Source organism: Mus musculus, chromosome 15, assembly GCF_000001635.26.
Source record: "Mus musculus strain C57BL/6J chromosome 15, GRCm38.p6 C57BL/6J".
Lineage (NCBI taxonomy): Eukaryota > Metazoa > Chordata > Mammalia > Rodentia > Muridae > Mus > Mus musculus.
Genome location: NC_000081.6, coordinates 82,070,074 through 82,092,450, shown reverse-complemented (window position 1 = coordinate 82,092,450; position 22,377 = coordinate 82,070,074). Strand labels below are relative to the sequence as shown.

The 22,377-nt window shown below is 47.9% G+C and overlaps 1 protein-coding gene across 7 annotated transcripts in view; it reads right to left on the bottom strand.

Annotated features, from left to right (window-relative positions):
* The window catches only part of Mei1 (meiotic double-stranded break formation protein 1), a 56,744-nt gene extending 34,367 nt beyond the window's left edge, over window positions 1-22,377 (bottom strand). For 2 of the 7 annotated variants that reach the window (XM_006521494.4, XM_017316770.2), the window contains exons 1-14: window positions 22,147-22,377; window positions 20,446-20,569; window positions 19,562-19,612; window positions 17,260-17,333; window positions 14,746-14,851; window positions 12,323-12,526; window positions 10,424-10,554; window positions 9,565-9,612; window positions 9,263-9,377; window positions 7,521-7,637; window positions 6,221-6,320; window positions 5,981-6,115; window positions 2,829-2,943; window positions 1,051-1,142 (exon numbers count right to left, since the gene is read on the bottom strand). In XM_006521494.4, coding sequence (XP_006521557.1) covers window positions 1,051-1,142; window positions 2,829-2,943; window positions 5,981-6,115; window positions 6,221-6,320; window positions 7,521-7,637; window positions 9,263-9,377; window positions 9,565-9,612; window positions 10,424-10,554; window positions 12,323-12,526; window positions 14,746-14,851; window positions 17,260-17,333; window positions 19,562-19,612; window positions 20,446-20,569; window positions 22,147-22,305 — 1,571 coding nt within the window. In that variant the 5' untranslated portion in view covers window positions 22,306-22,377. Of the gene's footprint in view, window positions 1-1,050; window positions 1,143-2,828; window positions 2,944-5,980; window positions 6,116-6,220; window positions 7,014-7,520; window positions 7,638-9,262; window positions 9,378-9,564; window positions 9,613-9,888; window positions 9,976-10,423; window positions 10,555-12,322; window positions 12,527-14,745; window positions 14,852-17,259; window positions 17,334-19,561; window positions 19,613-19,746; window positions 20,238-20,445; window positions 20,570-22,146 lie in introns of those variants that run through there. The other 5 variants (XM_006521495.4, NM_028897.3, XM_006521496.4 and 2 more) reach the window with 5 other exon arrangements.

The window sequence follows — 22,377 nt, the reverse complement described above, 5'->3', positions numbered from 1 at the left end:
CAGCAGGGAAGCAGAGGCAGGTGAACTTTTGAGTTCAAAGCCAGCCTGGTCTAGAGAGTGAGTTCCAGGACAGAAGAGCTACACAGCCCTCCGAGTCTCTACTGCTCCATCACACATGACTCTTCTATACCCTATGTGCATCCCCCGAGCATCTCATGCTATGTGCTACCACATCTCTGCCTTTCCCAATGCTGCTCTCTCTGCCTATAACACACCTTCCTTGGATTCTACACAACTCAGAGAATTCACATATACACTCAAGAGTATCCCTCCCTCAGAGACTGTCAGCCCTTCGTGGGTAGGAGTCATTCTTTCTGTCCCCTCTCACTAGTGCTACCGCAGACATGACCTATGTCTGTTTATATGCCAGGAAGTGGTACTGCAAGCCTTTAATCCCAGCACTTGGGAGGCAGAGGAAGACAGATCTGTGTGAGTTCGAGGCCAGCCTGGCCTACAATGAGTTCCAGGACAGCCAGAGGTACACAGAGAAACCCTGTCTCGAAAAACAAAACAAATCCAAACCCACATCTGTTTATATGAACTGTGTTCAGAGAAGAGTAGTAGCATTAGGGTAGACTCGGAGATGAACAAACATGGATATGGCATGACTTCATGGGGGCTGGAGACATGGCTCCATCAGTGGTTAAGAACACTGGCTTGCTCCTTCCTCTACAGGACCCTGGTTCCATTTCCCAGCACCTACACGGCGACTGTCGACCTTCTGTAACTCCAGTTCCAGGGGATCTGATACCCTCTCTTAGCATCCATGGACAATGCATATACACGGTGCACATGCACACATTCAAGAAAAAACACCCACACGCATAAAATAAAAGTACATTAGCAAAGGCATCCCCAGGATGCTTATGGGGAACCGAGGACCATCCAACCGATAGCCACCCACACTCAACCTTCCTCCACACCCCTACCCCAGTCCTAGTCCCTTCACAATTCTGGAGAGCAACAGAAGCCAAGTGTTCGTGGCTTTGCTCTTTGCCCCAGCCCCACCAGCTCCTGTTCTCCGGCCTCAGGCTGCAGAGGAGCCCTCACCTGCAGGCATTTCTAAAGCCTTCCAGAGTGCTCAGGAGGAAACTCCCCTTTCTCAGAGTGGCCTTCTCCGAGTTTCTACTGCAAGCGTGGCCCTGGGGTGAGGAGAGAAGAGCTTATGAGTCACACAGCCAGGCAGGCAGCCCAGGCCAGCCCAGGCCTGGATGCTGCAGACTGCCACCCTCACTGCCGACCCCCGTTCCCATATGCCTGACTTTCCAAGGGAGCGTGGGTATATACATCATCACAAGTCTGAGTAGCTCATTTAAAAATAGCAGAGGGGATACGCTTAACCCCATGCCCCTGAGAACCTCAGGAAGGGCTCTTGGTCTATCATATACAGAAGGCTGTCACAGGCAGGTGGGTGATAGCTAGTAGCTGTGACATCCAGTTGCTCCATAACACAAGTCAATCCTCACGCCAGCATGTATGAGAAATGCAATCTTGAAAAGCATAACACCCACACTGAGACTATCTTTCCTGACCACTAAAAACCAACCATTACAACATAATACACATTAGTCAGATTCTACCTAAGATCCTAAAGCATCCAGTCTTAGACGATGTTGTGAGAATGTTTACCACACCTGCTGAGTAGGGCTAGGAACACGGCTTGGTGTGGAATATTTACCTTTTACTCACTAAGCTCTGGGTTTGATTCCCAACAGCACAAAAACCAACAAACAAATAAACAAAAACATAAGAAAGTTGTGATTAACCAAGCTCCGATACTAAAGTTGAGTCATTTTTGAGACATGCCAGCTTCAAACTCTACAACCTCCTACCCCAGTGGCCTAGATATGAGGACTGTAGGTATAAACCTTGCTTGCTAAGGTACTTTGAAATTTTTGTCTTTAAAGAAAATTGTTTAACCCTTGTCATTTGGGACGAGGGACTGGGTGCATATTTTACATGTCAAAGCAGACCTGGCCTCCAGGTTCTTCCAGCATCCCTCAGTCCCTGCCTGAAACCCTGAACTTTCCAGCCCAGGCAATGGGCTGCCCTTCCCTCAGAGGTTCTTCCCTACATAATTACAGCTCTCTCCTCCTCCTCCTCCTCCTCCTCCTCCTCCTCCTCCTCCTCCTCCTCTTCCTCCTCTTCCTCCTCCTCCTCTTCCTCCTCTTCCTCCTCCTCCCCTTCCTCCTTCTCCTCCTCTTCCTCCTTCTCCTCCTCTCCCTCTCCTTCTCTCCCTCTCCTTCCTCTCCTTCTCCCTCTCTTCCCTCTCCTCCCTCTCCCTCTCTCTCTCTCCCTCTCTCTCTCTCTATTTCTCTCTCCTCTTTCCCCTCCTCTCTCTCTCCCCCTTCCCATGGTGACTTCCCTGACCTCCTTCCCTGTGGCCACTGAACTTCCCGAGGGCAGCTTCCCAATTAACCTGCATTTAATAATTTACACTGGCTTGGATTGGCTTATTTCACTGTGGAGAAATAACACCTGAGGAATCAGTTTCTTCATCCATCAAAATGGAGATCGTTGCCCTTAAGCCTGTAAACTGGCACAGAAGATAAGGTGACACACAAATTGCTTTTCTAAGAACAAATTGGAGAGCTGGAGATATAGCTCAATGGTAAATTGCTTACCTAGCATAAGCAAGGCCCCAGGTTCAAGCCTCAATATTACAAAATAAACAAACAAACAAAAAAATAAATTAAGGTAAACATGGTCATACATGCTGATAATCTTGGGACAGAGAGAAAAAAGTCAGACAGACAGACAGACAGACTGACTGACTGATAGACATTAGAGCAGGGGTTCCAGAAGAAGTATGCTCGCAGTTCACTGACCAGGGACCTCCTGTTCAGAGGGGTCTGGGAAAACTCCATACATCGGCTCAGCATGGCTTCAAGCAAGGCACGAAGTGCTCTGTACTGCACGGGCAGAGAGCTCTGATGGTCCTTCCTGCATCCAGAGACAAGACATTCAGAGAGGTAAGCGAGCCCCAAGCAGATACACAGCTTCCTTCACGGGCTTACTCTGTCCTTACCACGTTTCCCATATGTGGAAGGAAGTTAACAGCAGAGCATATTACAGGATGATTCTGGGGCTCATACTAGGCAAACCAATGTGGGTGGGAAGGGGACACCTTCCTTCTGACACATCCTCTTTGTCTGAGCTGTGCCGCCCATCATCAGGGCGGGTCCCGTTCCACACATCAATCAAGACAGTCAGGACAGGTCAGGTGATGCTAGTTTCTGAGAAGTTGCTGTTAAATCAACCATAATGCTTATGATATTATGAGATTTTAAATCGTGTAGTTCTTGAGTCCTAACTCTGTAGACACAATGTCTTGTCACAATGTTAAAAGATTGAATGTTACCTGAAAATCCCAAGCATCTTAAAAGAACCCTTCCTTGCCATGGCTTCTTGGTGGTTGCTGGCAATTTTTGGCCTTCCTTGACACTGCTCTAATTTCTGCTCCTCTTCACAACAGTACCTTCCCCTCCCTTCTCCCATTGCGTCACCATGACTAAATCACACACACACTCCTTTTAAAGAATTATTTTTATACATGTGGATGTTTCCGTTGCATGTAAGTATGTGCACAACATGTGGTACCTGGTAACTCTGGGGGCCAGAAGGGGACATCAGATCCCCAGGAACTGCAGTGACAGACAGTTGTGAGCCACCATGTAGGCACTGGGAACTGAACCTGGGTCCTCTGGAAGAGCAGCCAGTGCTCCTCACCACTGAGCCATCTCCCCAGCCTAAGTCCTCCACCCCAACCTTTTTGAAACAGGCTCTCACTCTGTAGTTTGGGATGACCTAGAACTCACTATGTCGCCCTGGCTAGCCCAAAACTCTCAGACATTCTCATCTCAAGCTCCCAAGCACTGAGACTACAAGCATCATGCCGACGAAACAGTGCCTCAGGTAGCCAGGGATGATCCCACACTCTCCTATGTAGCTGAAAACTGTCTTGAACTCCTGATCCTCCTATCTCCACTGCCCAGGTGCTAGGATTATAGGTAAGTGCCGCCATTCCAGCTCACAATGTAGACAGTAGTCATCGAATTTGCAATCCCTGCTGTATAGCTTTATCCTCACTTGACAGTATCCACAAAAGACATCCTCATAGGTTGTGGGCAGACATACACGTTGGGGGAAATCAGTTAAACTCAGTCTAGTAATTGGGGAACAGTCTATTATCTCTCATCCCTGGCTCCTTTCTGAACATCAAATGATCTATTTGGCTTCCTAGTAAGTTCTCAGCCAGCCACGCGCACACAGTTTGGGCTTGGCTTTTCCGTCCCTTGATTTCTGAAAACCTTTTGTTTTGTTTTGTCTTTTGTTTGTTTGTTTGTTTGTTTTTGAGGCAGGGTATGTCTCGCAGGCTGTTTCTTTAAATAGTACTGATTGTCGCGTGTGCCATCCGTGTGAGCAGGGGCCTCCAAGTGCTCATGTAGGGATGGAGGGAGGGCAGCTTTCAGGAGTGAGGCTCGCCTTCCAGCATGGTTTTCTGGGGAGCGGACTCGGGCTGCCATACATAGATGACAGCAAGTGTTTCCACTGAGCCATGTCCGTGTGGGACTCTAACTTTGTTACCTTGGTGGTCATCAAGCCCCGGCTCCACCATCTTTGTTGTTTGTTATTTATTTGGTTGGTTTTTGAGCGGTCCGCCTTTTTCATCCTCCCTTCTGTTTCCCAGAGAGCTTCTGACCCCACTTACCTCAGATGGAGCACAGAGTCAGTAAACACACTGGGGGATGAGACAAGTCCCTCACAACCGTGCACACATTAACGACTCTCTCCCATCCCTCCCCAGCTCTCTCCACAACCCTGACCAAACAGCTTTTGCACAGCAAGGCTACCCCCTTCCTGTAACTGCTAACTGAAGTAACTGCAGCACCCTCGGGAAGTCAATGCTTTCCTGCCTGCATCTTCCAACCCTGTCTCTCTTCCACCTGCATTCCCTCAGCCCTCCTCACGGGGCTCAAATGCCACCACCTGCCTCTTGCAGCACAGGCCTGGGGGAGCCTGCTCTGCTCTGCTCTGCCTGCGCAGGGAGCCCGGCTGTGGCTGCTTGTTCACGGTTACCCCGCCTCTGGCACTACGGGGGGTGGGGGGGTGGGGGGGTGGGGGGGTGGGGGGGTCGGGGGGGTGGTTACTCATCGCATGTACCCTGGGATTCGTGCTCCAGATTTAGAGATACAGATCCAGGGAATCACAAAAAAATATAGACTCAAGTTATTGTCATGTAAATGTTAAAAAAATTTTTTTTGTTTCAAATTTTAGAACCACCCTGAAGTTGAATCACAAAGGCTTAAATATAAGGAAGGAAGAAACTATAAATATTAACAACCTTTACAATGTAAAAATAAAGTTACAGCCTAACTAACCTTCGAAAGTAGAAGAGAGGGCTGGGGGGGGGGGGGGGCAGCATGGGGAGGGGGTGCGGGGGGGCAGCTGCCTAGAGAATGAGAATCAGGAAACACCAAAGTTAGCTGAGTGAGGTGGCACAGGCTGGTATGTCCCAGAACTCAGAAGGCTGAGGCAGGATGCTAAGGGATTCAAGGTCATTGTCGGGTGCACAGCAGTTTTGAGGCCAGTCTGGACTACACCAGACCTTGCCTCAGAAACTCAGAAACAAACAGAAGCTGGGCTTGGTGGTGTAAACCTTTAATCCCAGCACTCAGGAGGCAGAGTCAAGGGGATCTCTGTGAGTTCATTGTGAGGTCTAGGACAGCCAGAGCTACATAGAGAAATCTGAGGCTCATGCCTAATCTTTGCACTTAGAAATAAAGAACAGAAAATTACTGTTAGAGGCCAACTTGGGCTACATCGTGAGTTCTAGGTCAGCCTGGGCTATACTACGTGACCCAGTCTCAACAAAACAACGCTAATCCTAAATACTAATGATGACAATGACACAAGAACACACCCCAAGGAACTCCCTGGCCTCCACGGGTCAGCAGGTACACTCAGGTGAGGCTCTCACCTCAGAAAAGCTGAAATGGCCCTCAGTGCTTCGGCGGCCACAGCTAACACAGGGCTGCTCACGGCCTCCTGGAGGGCACGGCTGGCATCTCTGCACAGGGCTGAGCTTGTGAACAGCCTGATCTCCTCTGGCTGCCTATGACACGGTAGGGGAGAAAAAAAAAATGAATGACTCACCCCGGCCTCACCAGGAATAACTTCAGCTCTCCTTCGCCAGTCCCACCTGCACGCCTTTGCTTACCGAGTCAGAATTTCTTTGAAGAGCAGCAGTCCCTGAGTATGCAGTTCCGTGTTGGTCATCTGCTGGCTGCCCTGGAGGCTCCTGACCACTGCCTCGATCCCTACCTCAGGATAACACGCCACAGACAAGGGATCAGTGTTCTGTGGTTCTTCATGAACCACCCAGGAGAGGCGACACACTCTAAAAAGCACCTATGAGTTACGGGATCCTTGTGAAATGACCCCGACGAGGCTGAACTCCTGAACTGATGCCATGAGACTGGGGCTATGGCTACTGCTCAGGTGCAGCGTGCCAGCCTAACATGCTAAAGCCTTGAGTTCAAGCACTAGCCGCAGATGCTCAGCCGTGACATTTTCAAGGGCAGGCCTCATCTTTCACTCGGTCCTCCAACATCCTGCACAGACCCACGCACGACACACGGGATATTTTTCACCACCTACTGATTATGTCACATCTTTCCCACTTAACACCTCCCTTCCTCCTCGAAGAACTAGCTCCAGCCTCTGCTCCTCCAGAGAGCCCTGCATCTCCATCCAGGAAGAGCTGTGAACCTCTGCTCAGCTCCTTTTGCTTCTGTTTAGAAAATCTTGAATTAACTTGTATTAAAATTGCCTGTTCACATCTCTCTCTCTTTTCTCTTTCTTAGGATCAGAGACCATGATATATATATATTTAGCTTCTTGGTCCCAGTTTGGTACCCAGCACAGACAAGAAGCATACAACACAAAAATCAGATGGGTGGTGGTGGTATATGCTGAGGCAGAAGGATCTCTGTGTTGGAGGCCAGCCTGGTCTACAGAGTGAGTTCCAGGACAGCCAGGGATACACAGAGAAAGCCTGTCTCAAAAAACAGCAACAGCTGAGCAGTGGGGGGGGGGGTGCAAGCCTTTAATCCCAACACTCAAAGGCAGAGGTAAATATTGACTATTTTGAGTCTAAAAACCCAGATGTAGTTTTGTGGATCCCAAATAAAGACCATTGGTATGGAAGGAAAAAGAACTGTTCCAAGACATTGAAAGGAAGAACTAGAAAAGCCTTGAGGCTAACTAGGATAGGCAGATATCCAGGGCATACAAAGGACTGAACCCAAGGCTGGATCTGTTTGAAATTGCTTAATGAGAGGCTAGAATTCATTTAGTGGCTAATGAGAATGGCCCTGCTTGATGAAGAGTCTCACCAGAACCACAAGGATAGAGATGTTTACACATGGAATCAGTCTAGCTCCACGAAAGTGCATGCCCACCCCTCCACAGCCTCTGAGGCTGCTACCCAACCTTAAAGTTCTGTCCATACTACCAACCATACACTGTGTGACACTTTGAAAAGAAGAGCGGTTCTTCTGCCAAGAGTATCAGGCAGTTGTAGCTGGACCAGACAAGGATTTCGCTGGAGGACGAAAGATGCTCAAAGAGGAACTCTGGCCGGGGAGAGGAGAAAACAGTGAGTGGTGGCTGGAGATCATGGCCCGTTTACTGACTCGAGGGCTTCCACTCTATCAGTTCTGTCTCCTTTTCTCTGTTCACACACCCTTCTCCATCAGAAACTGACAACTCAGATAAACCTTCAAAGTGTCCTCAGGGCCACAAAGGTATTTTTCGTTTTTTAAAGAGATAGGGAAACGGAATACCAGAAGAAGCCGCAGTAACAGTGAAGGCCATTTCTGCTTGGCAGAGACTGAAACGTTGGGTTTTCAAACTCTCGGGACAGGCAGACATCACCTCAGCACAACTCAGGAACAAAGAGCACTGAGATTCAGTCTTGGCCACACGGCACCTCTCTGCAGGACTAGCCCTGTGGCTTTGGAACATCCCCTCCCGTCTCTGAACCTTAATTCTCCTCAGTCATCATCTACAGCCCCTCAAAACTGTGTACATCCCACATTCTCCTGCTTCCTCTACCAAAAGGATGTATATGCCCACACTGGTCTGCTGAGTACCGTGGAGCTGTCTCCGTGCACATACGTTTGTGTTTTCTCTAGGAAAAAAAAAAAGTCAATGTCCTAACCTATAAACCAATGATGGGCTGGAGATACAGCTCCATGACAGAGTGCCTGCCTGCTGGGCACTTGCAAGGCCCTGGGTCTGAGACCCTGACCTGACCATGAGGAAGAAGAGAGTGCAGGAGAGGAGAAAGGCAAAGCTGCCATGGGTTAAGGATCAAGACAGCATAGCCCTGTCGGCTGCCCAACTGGAGTTAAAAATAGTCCAGATGGAATAGCAACTAGTAGCAAATAGTAACTCATAACTTGGGGTCATCGATAGGAAAGTAGAGTCTAACAGTATAGGGGAAGGGGTAGGCAACGGCCCAGCTAGTGTGCTGACTAAGGTTTATTAAAAATACAAAGGTGATGTGTCTTTCATCCGGGAACTTAGAAACGAGGGTGGGGTAAAAACCAGGGGCTGGGATTTAAGTAATTTCTACAACGCAGACCATGAAAGGTAAACTAACAAGAAGAGGGAGGGCCGGCGTGAGTGACACCAACATCCATCACAAGGCTAATGTCCTCAGGCTCCGCAACGCTCCTAGACAAAACTTTGCACTCCTGTTTTGTTTTGTTTTGTTTTGTTTTGTTTTGCTTTTCGAGGCAGGGTTTCTCTGGGTAGCTCTGGCTGTCCTGGAACTCACTCTGTAGACCAGGCTGGTCTCGAACTCAGAAATCCACCTGCCTCTGCCTCCCAAGTGCTGGGATTAAAGGCACACACCACCACTGCCCGGCTTTTTTGTTTTGGTTTTGGTTTTTTTTTGTTTGTTTTTTGGTTTTTTTGTTTGTTTGTTTTTTTTAATGTATGTGTGCCCTCCTTGTCTCAGGTCTTTCTGCCACTCCCCAAAGGTCTATGACAAGTGTCAGTAACAACCTGCTCAAGTCCATCAGACATTAGCGAGCCTACTCTATGTACCGCTGATCCCACCCTCTGGTGTGATATCAAAGATAACTGATAAAGCTGCCACCACTGCCTCCACTGCTGCCACCACCGCCACAACCTCAAGGCTCTGGGCAGAACTCCGGAGTCCCCAAAGAAGAAGGTTAGAGGATTCCCATACCTGGGATGTCAGCGTGAATGAAGGCAACAGCATGCTTCGCCGGGGAATGGACCAGCACTGCCGTTATACAGTGGGAGCTGGCCACCTGCAGGATCTCATCTCTGGACAGGAGAAACTGCAGAAGCAGCAAGAAGTTCCCAATCACGTCACTGAGAAGACCAGGGCACCCAGCCTACGTGCCTCGGGGCAGAAGCCTAAATCATCCCAGATCCCATACTTCATGGTACCAGGCACGGGGAGAACTATAGATTGTGGAAAGCCGTCTCTGAACAGCACAGGTGAGAACAGGCTGAAGGCCTCACCGTGGCATCCATCGGGGACACCCAGCTCGAACACAGGGATTCAGGATTCTGTAACAAAACATCTGCCACGGTCACATGACACCAGGAGAGTAGATCCCTTTGCTTGTCCCTTTTCTGAGTGTGTCGAGAACGAGCCTAAAGCTCTTGCTCTTGGAGAGATTGCTGTCTACACAGTTCAACTGTGGCTGGATCTGAAATTGGTTTTTTGGGGGGAGGGTCGCTACACCTGCCAAAACCTATGAGATTAGCTACAACTAGACTACGTTAACAATGTAGCTTTCCTTCCAGGAGCTGGACCCTCAGTATGTGGGAGGCAAGGGGTACCTTCCTGAGCACCCTGCTCTAGCCAAAACTCCAGAGGAGAACATAAAGACTTTCCATCTGTTTTCCCAGTGGACTGTTGGAGGAGCTGTAACGCCCTATGCGACCCCACTTTGAGAGGGTTCTAGAATCTTGTGTCCGGTGTCCCTTTTTCCCTTTTTACTTTTGTTTTGTAGTCTTTCCTTGTAAGAAGTCGCTACTGTATAACGAAACACTCAGTCAGGTGAGTCTGCTCAGCAGATCATCAAACTCCAGGCCACACAGACAGACGAGAAGAGGGAAAAGCAAGGCAAGAACGCAGGTCAGACCGCTCTAAATGTAAAGGTCTTCCCACCACCAAAATGTCTGTCCCGTCAAAACTTGGTTGGTTGGTTTTGCTCTGTGCTTTAATTTTTTTCCCTACTTTTTTACTTTACTGCTATGGTTGTTTTGAGACAGGACTTCACGTGGCTCGGATAACCTGGCATCCCTGACCCTCCTGCCTCACATGCTAAGCACAGGTTCTACAGCTGAGCTACAAGCCCTGGCCCACCACTACCTTTTTGAGCACCAAAGGTAGTGAGGTCTCTCTCGATGGCCGCTCGACACTCTCAGCACCTTCTACCGGCACAGACTTGTTCATGATCAGCGATACGAAGAGATCGTACTTCAGTAGCTGCCTTAGTAAACCTAGGAGGCAGAGGGGTTGAGGGAAGTCAGAAGGGCACCAGCATTCTCGACAGTCGGCAGTCAGACATCCCCTGAGAGACTTGGTCAGTCTCTGTAAACATGAAGTGTGGTTAGAACTCTCAGGCATCAGTTTCCCTCCTGCAGCCCACCTTCCTCCCACAAGGCTGAGGAGAACCTACAAACTAGAAGGCCCGGGAGTCCAGGAATTCAGTAGTGTCCTGGGCTAGTTTCCTATTGCTGCGATGAAACAACGAACAGAAGCAACTTGTCGAGGAAAGGCTTATTCGTCTTATATTTCCAGGCCAGAGTCCACCAGTGAGGAAAGTCAGGGCAGGGACTCAAGCAGAGACAGGGCTGGGAACCGTGTAGAAAAGCTGCTTCCTGGCTTGCTCAGCTGGCTTTCTCAACCAGCCCAGGTCCACCGACTCAGGGGCGCCACCACCCACAGTCGCCATCTGTACCTCTCACAGTGGCCATCTGTAACTGCATTTTGAGGGGAGCTGATGCCCTCTTCTGGCCTCTGCAGGAGCTTCATGGGTGTGATACATGGACCAAGCCAAGGCTAACACCCACATTACACTAGTGTGCTCTCGCTCCGGCACTGCCCTGTCCCAGGGTACCACACTCTGAGGCTGCCTCACTCCTGGTGCTTTTGCCCATGTTACCTCCCCCGCCCCTCCTCCTCTCTCCAACACCCTCTCACACTTCAGGCCTCAGTCTTAGCATCTTTTCCTCTAGGCAGCCTCTCTTGTCCTCTGTCCCCTCATCCCTCCTGCATCTCTCTGTCAGGACACCACACTGTTCTCTAGCTGGCCATGGCTGTCCTCCACGTGGCCTGTGAGTTCCTACAGGATAGGAGTTGCTGACTCAAGAGTCCAGCACACAGCCTGGCTCAGAATTAGTTCTCCCTGAGTGGCTAGACTGTATGCACAGACCAGCAGTTCTCAACCTGCGAGTCATGACCCCTTTGGGGGTCGAACAACCCTTTCACAGGGGTCAGATATCAGATATATATCTGCATACATATATCTGCATAGCATATGTTTATGTTATGGTTCATAATTAGTTCTGAAGTATCAATGAAATTATTTTATGGTTGGGAGTCAGCACAACATGAGGAACTGTATTAAAGGGTCGTGGTGTTGGGACGGTTGAGACCACTGGCCGAGACTGTGAAAAGACGCTGTTGTCACAGTAGATCATGTTTCCCCGTGGCTCCTCTCAGTCACCTCTCACAGTGTCAGACCACACTGTCTGAAAAATGAAAGCTGGAGTGGGGGAACAGCTCAATCACAGGCACCGACAGAGATGATAAAATACAGCTCACGACTCAGAAGCCTCCACCATGCTGTGAGCATTCACGTAAGGAGCAAAGCAAGAGACCTGAAGCTCCTAAAATCCTTCAACAGCCAGGCATGGTGGCACTGGTCTGGAAGACAGGGCTAAAGGCAAGCCTAGGTTATATACTGAGACACACACACACACACACACACACACACACACACACACACACACACAAGCAGGGAACCCAGACTTTACCCTGGAGGCCAGAAGAGGTCAGATTTTTCTGACTAGAGAAGAGACTCTATAGGAGAAAACAATTCACATTGGCAGCAAATTCAGGCAGCAAAGACCCAAAGCAAAAAGACTTCTATTTCCTCCATCTTCTCCTCCCAATGACAGGAGGGCCTTTGGCTCTCTCCAGTGCAGCAAACCTCTGCCCCGCCTGCAACAGCCAGTCCCTTTACTCTCTAACACACTGTCTTACCCAAGCAGTTGATCTGTAGGTCCTTTGTCTGGGCGCTGTCCAAGGTGGAAAGGAAGAGGGCACACAGCTTCTCCCGGAAATGGCCGGAAAGCATCTCAGCGGCCGTGGGCGAGGAGTAGAGCTTCCCATAGAGGTAACAGATGGAAGCCTGTACCCCCTCATTGGGGTAAACCAAGCCCCTCAACAGATGTTCCATCAAGTTGCCTGTTCAGAAAACAACCAAAGCCAGGCGTGGTGGCGCACGCCTTTAATCCCAGCACTCGGGAGGCAGAGGCAGGCAGATTTCTGAGTTCGAGACCAGCCTGGTCTACAAAGTGAGTTCCAGGTCAGCCAGGGCTACACAGAGAAACCCTGTCTCAAAAAAAAAAAAAAAAAAAAGAAAGAAAGAAAGAAAGAAAGAAAGAAAGAGAGGGAGGGAGAAGAGGAGAGGAAGAGAGGAGAGGAGAGGACAGGAGAGCAAGAGAGGAGAGGAGAGGAGAGGAGAGGAGAGGAGAGGAGAGGAGAGGAGAGGAGAGGAGAGGAGAGGAGAGGAGAGGAGAGGAGAGGAGAGGAGAGGAGAGGAGAGGAGCAAGAAGTCTTTTACTGTTTGTTTGGTTGGTTGGTTGGTTGGCTTTGGTCTTCTTGGCCCCCCACCCCCACCCCCAAATCAGGGTTTCTCTCAAACACAGAATCTACCTGCCGCTGCTTCCCGAGTTAAGTTTTATTTTTAATGTGTCTGTGGGTGGGTTTGTGCGTGTGAATGCAGATGGCAGGTGCCCATGAAGGACAGAAGAGGGTGCCAGATACAGAGCCACAGGCAGTTGTGGATACTAGGAACTGAACGTCAGTCCTCTTAGCCATCAAACCATCTCTCAGCAACAAACAAGAAATGTTACATGAGTTACCATATAAAACTCCAAACTTGGCCCTAGAGAAATGGCTCAGTGCAAAGAGCACTTACTGCTCTTGCAGAAGACCTGGGTTCAGGTCTCAGCACACATATCAAGGTGCTCACAACCACCTTATAACTCCAGCTCCCAGGGATATGACGCTCCCTCAGGCCTTTTTGAGCACCTGTATATTCATGCAGGCATGTATATAAACAAATCGTTACATAGATACGTTTCTTTTAGAAAAATAAAAATCCAAATTGTCATCTCAGTGAGATAGTAGTGAATTCCCAAATCACCTACAAGAAATGTTTCCTAAAGACCAAAAGAGAAAGTCAAAACTTAAAGGATAGACAGGCAGTGGTAGTGTATACTGTTAATACCAGCACGTGGGAGGCAGAGGCAGGTAAATCTCTGAGTTTGAGGCCAGCCTGGACTACAGAGAAAGTTCCAGATTAGCCAGGGCTACAGAGAGAAACCCTGTCTTAAAAACAAACAAACAGGGCTGGAGAGATGGCTCAGTGGTTAAGAGCACTGACTGCTCTTCCAAAGGTCCTGAGTTCAAATCCCAGCAACCACATGGTGGCTCACAACCATCTGTAGTGAGATCTGATGCCCTCTTCTGGTATGTCTGAAGACAGCTACAGTGTACTTATAATAGTAAATAAATCTTTTTTTAAAAAAGTATGAAACAAAAAACAAAAAACAAAACAAACAAACAAAACAAAAAAAAAGTTAACAGTCAATCCTCTGGGATTTACATTTCACTGATTTTTTTGATTTTTTTCTTTTTTTTTTAAAAGATTTATTTATTTATTATATGTAAGTACACTGTAGCTGTCTTCAGACACACCAGAAGAGAGCCTCAGATCTTGTTACAGATGGTTGTGAGCCACCATGTGGTTGCTGGAACTTGAACACTGGACCTTTGGAAGAGCAGTCGGGTGCTCTTACCCACTGAGCCATCTCACCAGCCCGATTTTTTTATTTTTTAAAGTGCTTCGAGGTTTGTGAAACCTTGCTGATCCAGGAAAGAAGTTTGCCTGAAAACCTAACAACCTGAGTTTGATCTCTGGATCCCACAAGGTGGCAGGAGATTGTTCTCTGAACTCCACAAACTCTCTGTGGCTTGCACCACACACCTGCACACATACAAACACTCTAAATTACATATATAAGATGCAAAGGTGCTCTGTGTCCCAGAGTTAATTCGTCTTTTCACCCAAAAGGAAGGCCGCGGTAAGCCCTTAACCCATTTATATTAAAGGGGAGGAAAGAGCCACACATGGCAGTATACGCCTCTAATTCCTGTACTCAGTATACTGAGGGAAAACTGTGAGTTCCAGGCCAGGCTGGACTATGTAGTGAGACCCTGTCTCAACAAAACAACAACGACAATGACAATGACAACGAAAAGCCCAAGACCAGAGGCAGCTTGTAGGTTGGAGGCACGTTCTGCAAATCTGAAGAAGAGTTAAATTGACTAGGACGCCCAGGTGGCAATGTGACCAAAGCTGGAAAGGGTAGGAGCCACCCCCTCCACAGGAAACTCACCGTGCTCCATTACAAGCTCGTCCGCCAAACCAGGAATGGTGTCCACCAGCTTGCCCAGGAGAGTCGTGGTGGCCAGGCTGCCTCCCATGGAGCGCAGGTTACACAGCTACAGGAAGTGAACATGTGCCCAGTCAGGATCACAGCTGCCCTCTCTCCCGTGCAGATCTCGCCCTACCCAGGTAGCACCTGTTATGCATGTCTGTCACCGCAGGTAGCCTTAACTAAGTCGCCCTCTCCTCCATTCACCTGGGAACTGCTGGGGTAAGGGAGCAAGCCAGCTTCCTCTCTATGGCCTCAGGTCCTAGCTTAGTACATGGCTGTTACACGGTGTTCATAGTAGCATATTGTGATTGGGGCGTAGCTTGATGGTTGAGCATGTGCCTAGCATGTTTGAGATCCTATGTTCAACCTACACACACACACACACACACACACACACACACACACACACACACACAGCATGTGTTGCCTCTCTAAGAACTAGACACTGGAGGATAAAAGTTGGAACCCTCACAAAGATAAACTACTGATTCTAAATGTATATACATATATATTTTAGCTACCACTATTGAATATTAACTTTGTGTGGATGGAGTGCTTGGGTTTGAACACAAGGCCTCCCTCTGTCTCTGAACTGCACCCTCAGCCTGATGGGTGAATGTCACATGGTTTGAATAAACATAATTTTGCTGATTATGTTAAATGTGAATCTTTTCACTGGTTTTTTGAGATCTCATCTTGCCCAGGCTAGCCTAAATTCTCTACATAGCTGAGGCTGGGGACTATAGGTTGCACCACCATGCTCAGCTCTTATTGTTACACTCTCCGTGGGACAAGAACTATGTTTTGTGATTTACAGGAAGAGTGGCCTTCTCTACTGCATAGACTCTTCCGGTGGAAAATAAGAACACCACTCCCTTACGTTTGTTGATGAGCCTGGATAAGGTATTGTACATCAGCCAGACTTGGCACTGCACGCCTTTGATCCCAACACTCAGGAGGCAGTTTTTAATGTTGTCAGTCTTCTGTGCTGTTCCTGTAAGTTTGCTATTAAAATATATTAAACTATAAAAAAGGGGGGGGCTGAGAGATGGCTCAGTGGTAATGAGCACTGGCTGCTCTTTCAAGAGACCCATGTTTGTTTCTCAGCACCCACATGGCAGCTCACAACCATCTAGAGCTCTAGCTCCAGGGGATCCAACACTGTCCTCTGAGGGCAGCAGGCATGCATGCGCTACACAGACATGCATGCAGACAAAAAAAAAAACCCATATGCATAAAATAAAATTTTAATTTAAATGTAAAGAGATGTTTCATATAAGCTGGGTATAATGCTAGTCTTTGAAACGTTGAGGCAAGAGAATCAAAAGCTTAGTGCCTGGACTATGTATGGAGACCCTATCTCAAAAAGAAAAAAAGAAAAAGAAAAAGATGTTGCATGCAAATCACCTCACAGCCTGTAATATCGAGCAAGTGATCGAAAAGGTTAATGGCAGCATCGTTGTGGATAGCTAATATAATCAGAAATTTAATCTATTAATCACATATAAAATAATTATATGATAATTTAAATACAATGTATAAATATTGCTCTTAATTAGATTAATGTGAACATGTGTCTTCCTAAATAAATATTATAAAATAAATTAAAATAAATAAAAAATGATCCTAAGCTGGGCATGGGGACATGCACCTTTGATCCCACATTCAAGAGGCAGAGGTGGGCAGATCTCCATGAGTTCTAGGCCAGTCAAGCTACATCTCCAAAACAAAAAGTGGTTCTGATATTATTCCTCAATCTTAGGCATAATACAAAAGATGGTTTAACTGGCTTTTAACATAATAAAGAGAGCATGTTATACACACTGTACACCATTGACTTCAGATACTAATACCAAGTCATACACACAACTCAGAACCAAGCAAAAATACCAAATCCAGACAGGAATCTTTTTCCTTTATAAATTCATCAAAGAAATATGCTCTGGGGCTGGCGAGATGGCTCAGCGGTTAAGAGCACTGACTGCTCTTCTGAAGGTCCTGAGTTCAAATCCCAGCAACCACATGGTGGCTCACAGTCATCCGTAATGAGATCTGACGCCCTCTTCTGGAGTGTCTGAAGTCAGCTACTTACATATAACAAATAAATAAATCTTGAAAGGAAGAAAGAAAGAAAGAAAGAAAGAAAGAAAGAAAGAAAGAAAGAAAGAAAGAAAGAAAGAGAGAGAAAGAAAGAGCCGTGTAAATAGGAAGTCCCCGAGAATGGGCCATGGGATGGTTACACCGGGAAGATGAGGCTTTGTGCACAGAAGCAGAACTCGGGTCTCTGAAAGTGGACATTGTACAGTGTACAGTGTGCTAGAACCTCAGAACCGTACAGATTCTGTCACCAACGGTGGGACCTTCAGCAACTCTCTAGAGTTTAATTTTCCATCTATGCAAAGAGGACCAGCTTAGCTCTGACAGAATCGGGGGGTTCTGAGGGGTCTCGGAACCCCTCAGCTATACGCTCACCTCTCTGTGGCACTCATTCATTAGGCAACGGATGGTCTGTTCCATATTCGGCTGAGTAGTGAGCTGGACAAGGACTGAGAGATGCAACAGCATTACAACCCGGAAGACAACCGCACACCTACTCAAACTACCAGCATGGCAGTAATTTGCTTCTTGCAAATAATCTCTCTCCCTCATTAAAGTACATGTACCCATCTTCATTGTTTTATATTAGCATCTCAGGCTACACCCTGGAATCACTGAGGCTTTAAAGAGCTTCAAAAACATACTAATACGGGACTGAGGCATAGTTACGGGGGAGTGACTGCTTATCATGCTTCATATCCTGGATTCAACCCCCAAGGCCACAGAAAAAGAAGGAAGGAAGGAAAAAAAGAAAGAGAGGGAGGGAGGGAGGGAGGGAGGGAGGGAGGGAGGGAGGGAGGGAGGAAGGAAGGAAGGAAGGAAAGAAAGAAGGAAGAAAGAGAGATGAAAAATGTTAATATTTCAAGTCCCATTCTAGACCAATTAAATAAGCATCTCTAAGCCTGAGTATCTTTATTTTTTATTTATTTATTGTTTGCTTTGAGACAAGGTCTGATGTAGTCCAGGCTGGCCTTGAACCCATTATGTAGGCGAGTTTGATCTTGAGCCCTTGGTCTGCCTGGTTCTACCTCCTCATATTCTGGAATTAGAGGCATGTATTACCACATCTGGGCCCACATACTTTATGTGAACAATTCTTAAATATGAAAAATGTAGGCATATATACGTATATCAAAGTATATTTTATTTAAATTTTCTTATACATGTATATATATGTACTAATTTATATGTTTGCATTTTAAAACATTTTATATATATTTGTGTGTATGCGCGCGCGCATGCGTGTAGGGTAACCTTTGAGTCAGTTATCTTCCTCCATTACGTGAGTCCTAGGAATTGAACTCAGGGTATTAGACTTTGATAGCACCTGTCCTTACTCTCTGGGTCATCTCACTGCCCCCCCTCCCCCCAAAAAAAAACATTTTTCTTAATATAAGATGTGAGTATATTGCTGAAGTTCTCTTAGTACAGCTACTATGAAGCCAGGGTTTGGGGCTGGTGAGATGGCTCAGTGGGTAGGAGTACTTGACTGCTCTTCCGAAGGTCCTGAGTTCAAGTCCCAGCAATCACAGGGTGGCTCACAACCACCCATAATGAGATCTGGTGCCCTCTTCTGGTGTGTCTGAAGTCAGCTGCAGTGTACTTATGTATAATAACAAATCTTAAAGAAGGGTTTCTCTGTATAGCCCTGGCTGTCCTGGAATTCACTTTGTAGACCAGGCTGGCCTCGAACTCAGAAATCCGCCTGCCTCTGCCTCCCGAGTGCTGGGATTAAAGGCATGAGCCACCACGTCCAGCTTCTTCTAAAATTTTAAATGGTTGTGAATCATTACTAGGTGCTGGAACTGATCCCAAATTCTCTGCATGGGCGATATGTGCACTTAATCCCTAAGCTATCGCTCCAGCCCAGTTTCTTTATCTGTTGGCTTCAGACTTGGTAGGTAGCCAAGATTGGCCTTGAACTCCTGATACTTCTGCCTCCACCTCCCAAATCCTGAGATTATAGCCGTGAGCACCACACATGGCTCAAAAACAAAAAGTGTTTGTTGACAATGCCTTGTTTGTTTGTTTCTAAAGATTTGTTTATTTATTTATTGTATATAAGCACACTGTTGCTGTCTTCAGACACACCATAAGAGGACATCGGATCCCATTACTGATGGTTGTGAGCCACCACATGGGTGCTGGGAATTGAACTCAGGACCTCTGGAAAAACAGTCAGTGTTCTTAATCACTAAGCCATCTCTCCAGGCACCTTTCTTTTCCTTTTTAAAGACAGGGTCTCTCTATGTATTCCTGGCTGTCCTGAAACTCAATATGTAGACCAGGCTGGCCTCAAACTCACAGACATCCTCCTGCCTCTGCAACAGAATGCTGGGATTCACGGCACACACCTCTATGCCCAGCCCGTCATCCACTTCTCTGTAAAAGCGCTCATCTACCCTCACTAATTTACCAACCAGTCTCCTCTGCAGACTGTGAATTCTTAGTGAGCCTGGCCACATCCTAGCATCGACATACCTCTAATGCTTAATGCAGTACTTAGCAAAGAGGTGATGCCTGAGAAAAAACAGAATCAGTTATCAACTCATTGAGTTCCCTCCTACGTTCCTAAGTGAGCAATTTCAGTAGCCACTCAGTAGCCAGGGCTACAATTCAGGCTAATAGTCCCCAGTTTGAATGGTAGGTATACACAGCTTCAGGAGGAACACCTTACCTTCAATACAGAGGTCTGCCATACTCCCATCTTCCACACTGTTTAACAGTCCTTGGAGCAGAGGGAGGCAAGAATAGGATGATTAGCAGTGCGGTCTCAGTGCATACAGTTTTACAAAGGCAATGATAATTCTAAGCCCAGCCGTTTTAAACAATGCCCTTGCTCAGTTCTGATCTCAACCACACCTAGAGTCCTCAGTGTCCAGTCTAACTCTTAAATGATGACAGTCCGAGTTCGCGGCAAGCAGACTGTATGCCCTGGAGTCTGTGACCCATCTAGGGTTAACAATACATTTGGCAGTCTTGGTTTTCTCCTGAGGTCATCCTGGCTCCCACTGGTCAGCAGTTGGTAAACCTGGAACGCCTCCACATGGGGAAGCACTCAGAGCATGTTATCCATCCTCCCCACAAGGTTATCCATCCTCCCTAAGAGGTTATCCATCCTCCCCACGAGGGCGAGGCCCACTATACACTGCAATCAAAGAGGGAGCCACCTCACTTTACACCTGAAGAAACTAAGGAAGGAGAGGGACAATGACTTGATTGGTATCACAACCAAGGCGAGCCGACTCCATTCCAGGCCTCTCATCCTGAGCCGAATCTCAACTGTACAACAGCAATCGCCCACTTTCCATCTGTTCCTTTCCACTTTCACTAGCCTCTTAGAGCTGATAAGGACGGTTACCATAAAATGATTCATGTAGCTTAGAAAGGGGAGGGGACCCATATTGCCATGATTATAACCAAACAACTTGTTAGTAAACTGCCACAACGATACAGGACATCTAAGTCATCTTTCCAAGTCCTCCCGGGTTAAAACCTACGCTCCGCCGAGCGCGTGCGCGCGCGCGCACAGTTCACGCCAGTTCCCCCTTTGGATCTCACCGAAAAGCACGCGTACAAAATGGATGCAGACTCTCTGGTCCTGAGCTACCAGCTGAGCGACCAAGGAGGTGTGCCTCACCAGGGCATCTTGGAAGCAGAACACCACATGTTTCTTGCGCACCAGCTTTGAGTGAATGGAGAGAAACTTTCAACAGTGACCAAGGCAGGCTCACTCTGAACCCGGACAACTGTAGCTCCCAAATATAACCACAAGAGTACTACCACAGTCACTTAAAACTGTGAGCCAGCCATCCTCCGTGCGGAGAGGATAGACACCGTTTACACCAGGAGATTCGTGCATTTGTACGGACGTATACAGAAACTGACGTTTCTAGTTTACATTTACATAGCACTGTGTTTACAAATCACTTTTTTTTCACCTATACGTTTGGAGGAGGGACACTCTTTTTTTTTTTTTCTTTTTTTTTTTTTGTCTCATGTAGCCCAGGCTGGCCTCAAACTCACTATGTAGTTGAGGCTGGCTTTGAATTAATCACCCTGCCTCTATCTCCGAAGTGTGTGCCACCAACACATTTCAGCCCAAGAAGCTGGCAACACAATCAAAACCAGGAATTATCCCCATTTTATGGATGAGAAAAACAGGCTCAGAGACTTCCCCAAGGTCTCAAATCCAAGGTCTCTAAACAGGCATGGCCTAAGGTTAGTGCTCCGTCCACTTCAACAGTCTAGGGAAATGATCTTGGGAACCCTTCATGAGCCTCAGCCGTAGGCAGAGAACACACAGCCTTCCATTCAGTATAGACCCTCACACTGGTCAGTCTCCAGTACAGTCTCTGCAAAAATGTTCAAGACAGAACCAGATCAAAAGGAGAGAGGGGGCCGGGCAGTGGTGGTGCACAGCCTTTAATCCCAGCACTTGGGAGGCAGAGGCAGGCCTGGTTTACAGAGTGAGTTCCAGGACAGCCAGGGCTACACAAAGAAACCCTGTCTCGAAAAATAAATAAATAAATAAATAAATAAATAAATAAGAGAGAAGGGACCAGTAGGCATGGTAATGTGAGCCTCTAATCCCAGCATTCGGGAGGCGGAGGCAGGTGGATCTCTGTGAGGCCAAGGCTACTCTGGGATAGATTATCTAGTGAGATCTCCAAACAAGCAACTCTGCTAAGGCAAATGTAGAGAATTCTGTTTTTCAAAAATGACTTCCCATGCACCCCACTTCTGCCTGCCAGGAACCTCTGCCTGTCATTCCCGACATCACAAAGATTAAAAACAGTCTCTCCTCCATTTTTTTTTTTTTTTTCCTCACTAGAGCTAAAAGGGAGTGGAGCAGAGGAGCTGAGCTGGGGCTCAATACCTAGAGATGGAGGAGAGCAAACAGAAGGGTTGGTGGGGAGCAGGGAACAGAGAGTGGAGTGTGCAGCTCTGAGCCCTGGAGGTATCCAGGGGCTCCTCCAGACTCTGCACCTAGGGACAGGCTCACTAGAGACTCAGCAGGCGACAGGCAGAGCCCTCAGGAGGGTAGGGCGAAGAGGATAGGGCGGAGGGCCTCAGGCGAGACTGAAGGTGGGGACAGCAATGGCCTCAGCGGCTGGGAGAAGGGCGAGCCTGAGGAAGCGGGTCGGGTTTGGGCTTCATTTCAGGAAAAGAGTGCCTGGTTCAGAGAAGCTGGCTTGCTGAGGAGGGTGAGGGAAATAGCCACACCAGGTCCTTGAGGAGGAGGGAGGGTTTAGGTCGCACCGACACTCCGGGCTCCGGCAGCAGTTCCAACGCGCAGGCCATGCAGACGTGAGGGGACACGGGCAGCAGCCAGCGCGGATCGTGCCGGTGATGGGTCCTCTCCAGGAGCAGCGCCGCTTCTTCATCTCTCCCAAACGCGGGATGGTCAGCAGCCGTCATCTGCCCCGCAGCCACCTCCTCGCCTCCCCGGCTCTGCAGCGCAGGTTTTCCCGCGCCGCTTCTGCGCAAGCG